This window comes from Alligator sinensis, unplaced genomic scaffold (genome assembly GCF_000455745.1).
Source record: "Alligator sinensis unplaced genomic scaffold, ASM45574v1 scaffold131_1, whole genome shotgun sequence".
NCBI lineage: Eukaryota > Metazoa > Chordata > Crocodylia > Alligatoridae > Alligator > Alligator sinensis.
The window spans coordinates 7,103,971-7,109,784 of NW_005841830.1; the positions used below are offsets into that span (position 1 = coordinate 7,103,971).

The following is a 5,814-nucleotide window of genomic DNA, read 5'->3' on the forward strand; positions in this document are numbered from 1 at the left end:
GAAATCTGGGTTCAGTTCCAGATCATGACACACACTTCCTCTGTGGGCAAGTTACTTACGCTCTATGTGTCTTGGGTCTCTTATCTGGAACCTGGGCCATAAGTTTCTCTCTCATTCTTTACCTACTTAAAGTGTGAACTCCTCAATGCATAGATCTGCTCTTGCTTTGTGTTTGTCAGGTGCCTCCCATAACAGGCTTTATTTTGTTTGAGGCCTGGAAGTGCTGTTGCAATACAAATAAACATCAGCAGCAGCAGCTAATTTTTAAAGCCAAATCCTTCCTCCTTTAAATCAAATAGCTCAATTTAGGAGTATGCTCTTGAAATACAGCAGTGAAAGGTTATTAAATTACCTGAATCAGCAAGAAAAACTGAACTGACTGGTAGAAAGTGACAAATCCCTGCCAATTCTGAAGGAAAAAACAAACAGTGATGACTATGCTCTACAGAAATGAGGTACAACAACAATGTGCACATCTACGGCATCTTCCACCTGATGATCACAAACCACTTGTGAACACTAATGAATTAGCTTAATATCAACTCTCACCCACTTTTTAAAGAAAGAGTAGAGAAAAACACCAAGAACTGGAGCTAAAGGCCACATTCACAATTTGTCCTATATAATGGCAGGTGCACAGCCACTACCCCTTTGTCTAAGGGAGTAGGTAAATGCTACAGTTCTTGGCCAGTAATGGATTACTCTCTGTTACTACTTCCTTCCGTTGTATCAGGTACACGCATTGGCATATGGAGAAGGCAGAAAAAGGTTCTGCCTACTGCTTCCTGTTTCCTTCAGGTAGACAGCGAAGGGGAGGTGAAATAGATGTATAGCATTTATTTAACTATAAATGGCTGGGCTCAGAGTCTAGAAAGGATGCATAGGATTCAAGTGGTCTTATACCCACTATTCTTGTAGTGATATCAGTTGAGCCAAAATCAAGCCTTACATGATTTGCCCAAAGCCAAACAGGGATTTTGTAACTGAATGGATACAGTTGAAAGATCTCCTGATTGCAAATCTTGTGCTTCATTCAACTTTCATTCCAAATCAAGCACACTAACCAACCAGAATGGCATTTTTTTAAAAACAACCGGTCCCCCACAAAACAAAAAACTTGTTCTAAAAAATATTATCAGGAAGATTTGTTTCACAGTCTTTTGCAAAACCTTTTCTAGGTTTCTTATGTGATTACACATATCTATTACCTATTTTAGATGAAGTGGAATTCTTCTTATACTTAGCTATTACTCTTGGCTTTGTACATTTAAAGGTTATAATAAGTTGCCAGTAGCATCAGTACCACTCCCACTGAAACCCCCGCAATACGTTAGGGACTGGATCCTGAGTTGCAATTTCAGTTTGAAAAAGGAAGAAGAGGTGATTTCCATGATAAACTACCAGTATAAGTACAAGAAAATTAGCATCAGCCTAATGGCTCTATTTATTTTCAAAGACAACAACAGAACACTTGCATAGTGCCTTTTATCTTCAAAGTGTTTTACAAACATAAACAAATCAGTCCTAATATGCCTTTAAGGAATATAAAAATCTGTAACACATTTACACATACACAAAGTCTCAGCTACCAAAAAGACTTTAGTTAAAGTGGGTCATGCACAGGACACTGATACATTTATATTTATGATAGTATGTGGAGACCCGTGAACAGAAATCTTTGATCAGAGATCTTTGCTACCTGAATTTCAAAGCACCCCCCTCAAAAGATTGCCTTTTTATTGAGATTTGAGAGCTCAGAAAACATTTATATAGTTAGCTCTGCCTTTTGAGGTGCTTATATCAGAGATATTCCTTACAAACAACACTTTTAAAAGTCACACTCACTCGTGTGTGTGTGCTCACACTCTCTCAGTCCCCAACCCCTGACACTTATATCATTTACAAGACAGATTTGATAACAAACAAACATTTAAACAAGTGCTTTGGTATCTTTCCTACAGATTAGTGGTCCAATGCTGCAAGCACTTAGTGTTCAGTTTCAGCATGTAAGCGTTTGTAGGCTCAAACCCTAGATATGTCTTTGGTAAAGATCCCATCAATTATACTCTTAAGGGATGATAGCCGGCACCTGGCTTTTGCTAGCACTACAGGCAGTAAAGAAATAACAAGAAACAATAAGCTGTTCATGTTAGTAAGCTTGTTTTCTCCTTAAAGGAATAAACAGATAAAACCCCCCATCATTTTCAATTTAGTGGTTATATTTTTGGCAACTAATATGTCTTTATTTGATTAGCATACAATCTGTTCTCAAGCCCTTCTTACAAAGATAGAAAGGATCTCCATATTTTCAGATTTCACTTCTTTGGCTTTTCTTTATTAGCTATAAAGATTTCTAGGTATGCATTTCTTAGTGGAAACATCCTCTGTGATATGTCCGAAGCAAACAAAACCTGGTTAAATGAGTGCTACCTTTAAAACAACCTTAAGCTATCACTAAACATTTCTGATTTCTTTTCAGAATATATTTGTCTAAGAAGAGTTGGAATATGAAACCCATAACATCCATAAAGGAGATCTACTACTGAACTACTAGGATAAATGGCTGGTTTGCATTGCCCCTGGTCTTTATCTAACACTGAGAATAGACTGCTGTTTTATCAAAAGAGGAATAAATTGCTGTTATTGTGATGTTAGCCCATCACTTGGCATTGCAATTCAAGTTTTTGTGAGAAAGAAATGTATGATCTAACTGCGACTTGACCTATGCCTTCTGAGATCCATCTAGGTGCTCTAATGGAGCATAAAAAGTGTTGAATACAAGGACATGCAAACTGGTGGTGAAGACATTTGTTTGAGGAGAGTAGTGAAGAAAATGGACTTTTATGAGCTACTGGTTTACATAAAACTCAGCTTGTTAAATGTGACAGGAAGTGCAGTGACCAAATATAATTGTTTTAATATATTTTAACAGGAACTGAGAATTTAAATGCACTTAGGGCTTTTTAAAGTAATTTAAAAAGTGTATGGGTTCAAGAGATTGTACAGGATTCCTTAAAGACCCAGACTGTCATTTCAAGAAATCATTAAAATGTTTTATTAAATTGTCAGAAAAAATATGTTCATGAATCTCTGTAGAACAGTTGCCCTTTCTCAGCACTAACTAAATCATATTAAATGTTTGCCAAATACCTGGAGCACACAGTATATCACAGTATAAACCTGGTTTAAATGAGATGATTGCTTGATTGCATTTAAAAAAAATCTCTTAGTTGCTATAATGTTCAGAATTTCCCAGGAAAGGATCTATTTTTAAACAGAGGTTTGTAGAACAGTAGCAGTTAGATTTTAGTCCTGATAAAGGCTCACTTTTCATTCATAGTCAGAGCCTAAATGTGCTCTTCTTGTACCTAAACAGATAATAAGCACTCAGCACACTCCCCCTTCTTGACACAACACACTGAGACTAATCACACATAATTGGAGAGGAGGAGCAGAGGGCTGGGCAAGCTATTGTGTCCAAAGGACAAATGGTCAGTTTATGAGGCTTTTGTCTGGTACATAATTTCTTATACATCTATACAGAAAAAAAAATCCTGTTGCAAAAAAAATTAAGTAATTGCTGAGACAAGTTAGGGCATTTCAATTTTGTATGGCAGAAAAATCAACAGAGAAATTTCAGGAGAGGCAAAAGAAAGATTCTCAGATGTGATATGGACACTTTTAAAAATCTAAAAAAAACCCTATTTCCTCCTTAACTCCATGACAAAGCCTTAGCACTTTACAACCAATCAGCAATTACAAAAACATATTATTTACATATTTTCAAAAACAACCAAAAATTTGTGTTTAGAGAGATTAACAAAAAGACCCGCATACAAACTGAAGGGCACAATGGAAAAGAAAAACCAAATTTAGAGCTTCTATGTACATTGGAAGTTCTTTTCAAAAGGTAGGGAAAAATAAGTTCTAAAAATTATATAAAAATCTGTCTTGAGGGTTCCTCACTGTGGTAAATCAAGCAAACCATATGTTCATTGCCACTAAAATTATATTTTTATAATAACTATTCTGAAAAAAAATCACACATAAAATTAATTTGCATTTGTCCTCTTAGAAATGATTTCATCTTCTATCCGTGTTTGGTTAAAACAAGAAGAAAGGGGTAATGGATGTTTTCCTCATACGTATCTTTTTCTTCATTTTTCAACTGCAAATAAAAATATGGATAAAGTGAGCAAACTAGTATTAACTACTGACACAGAATGTTTATTTCTTTATGTGAAAGATACTATAGCAGATCGATCATCTTAGAACAGCATAAAAACTTCAAATACTCTTCCAGTTACAAGATTGCATCTCATAATATTTATTACAGGTTTGTACATGCGTTTCTTTCCATTTGCAGGAGAAAAACCTGCATGTTGCTTAGGAAAAATGTCCGAGTTATGTAGTCTCAAATAATTGAATTAATTAATTAACTATATTCAAATGAGATTTAGGATCTGACATACAACCATAAAACATGGACACTCAACAATGAAGGCTGAAACTTCATTCTTAACTTACCCGTTGTATCTCAGGATTGCAGCAGATCTGGTATTTAAGATCACCAACTGCTTGGGGACCCCTGTAATGCCTTGACACAACAGGAAGGTTTATATGGGCCTAAGTCATTTCAAAAGCTGCAATGCAGCTTCTGATGGCCTTATTTATTAATGATGTGCAATTCAAAAATTCTTTTTTTAATAGAGAATTATAGAAGCCCTGGTAATTAGAGCAGTGCCAATCATACTGAGAGGGATAAGAGGATGTAAGCACTTCTGATCTACATTAAAACAAATTCTTTTAAAAATTATAATTGTACATTTAGAGAATGGACTAGAATGGTTTATCTAGCTAAGATTATTCTCTTTAACAATTTAAAAAAATACAACTATATATGTTAAACAGATTAATGAACCTTCCTGAATTCTCTCATAAAAACTATATTCTACAATCACCTTTCATAAAGCCAAAGAGGAAAAAAATAGGAACGTAAAAATTTAACTATTGCTGATACAAATAAAAAACATGTGTGCACACACACATGCACACACACACACACACACAAAATATCAAGCCAAAGTCAGCACTATTCTTAACCTGTTACACCTTTTCCTCCATGGCATGAGTTCAGGATTTTTAGACAGTCACATAACATTACTAATGTTATTTATACACATTTTCCATATCATATTCTTTAACTGTGAAGTGCTCTGTGTAAACCACTGTCTATGAGCAATTAACACACTTTTCTTTTTTCATTGTGGAACATAAAGCTGATCTATTCTTAACATTCTAATCCACTTTACTAAGAAGTGTTTGTGTATAATTAATAAAATAATGACAATCTGCTTTCCAAGATCTTTAACTTTACCACAGGTGGTTCACTTTGTTTACCTGGGATTACTTGCCAGTTTCACAGTATAGTGGCAGCTTTTTGCACCAGCAAACTATCCGTAATATTCTGACCACAGAGGTTTATAAACTCCGGTATTTCACAAAGACAGAAATCCAACAAGAATCAGTTAAGAAACTTGCTTTACAAAAGCAGCATGGGATATGCCTGCCAATCTCACTCTCTTGGATCCTTCTCTCACACTTGCTTTTTGCACGTCACTTGTTGGAATGGAAAAATCTGTCCCAGTGTATATTTGAACTGGGCAAAGATGGTAGAGTTGAGTAATTTCCTGGAGGAGGGAACAGGTTAATATTCCTATTTCTCTTTACTTCCTTTAGCTGGACTGGGTCTAAGTTAGCTGACCCACTCAACTACATCAAGCAGCATAAGATATAGGAGAAAGAAATCTCTAC

At 35.4% G+C, this 5,814-nt stretch overlaps 1 protein-coding gene across 1 annotated transcript in view; it reads right to left on the reverse strand.

The window, feature by feature from the left end:
- Nucleotides 1-1,427: 1,427 nt before the first annotated feature.
- Nucleotides 1,428-5,814, reverse strand: part of CAMKMT (calmodulin-lysine N-methyltransferase) — a 373,030-nt gene continuing 368,643 nt past the window's right edge. The window contains exon 11 of the mRNA XM_014519498.2: nucleotides 1,428-4,168. Coding sequence (XP_014374984.1) covers nucleotides 4,091-4,168 — 78 coding nt within the window. The 3' untranslated portion in view covers nucleotides 1,428-4,090. The remainder of the gene's footprint in view (nucleotides 4,169-5,814) is intronic.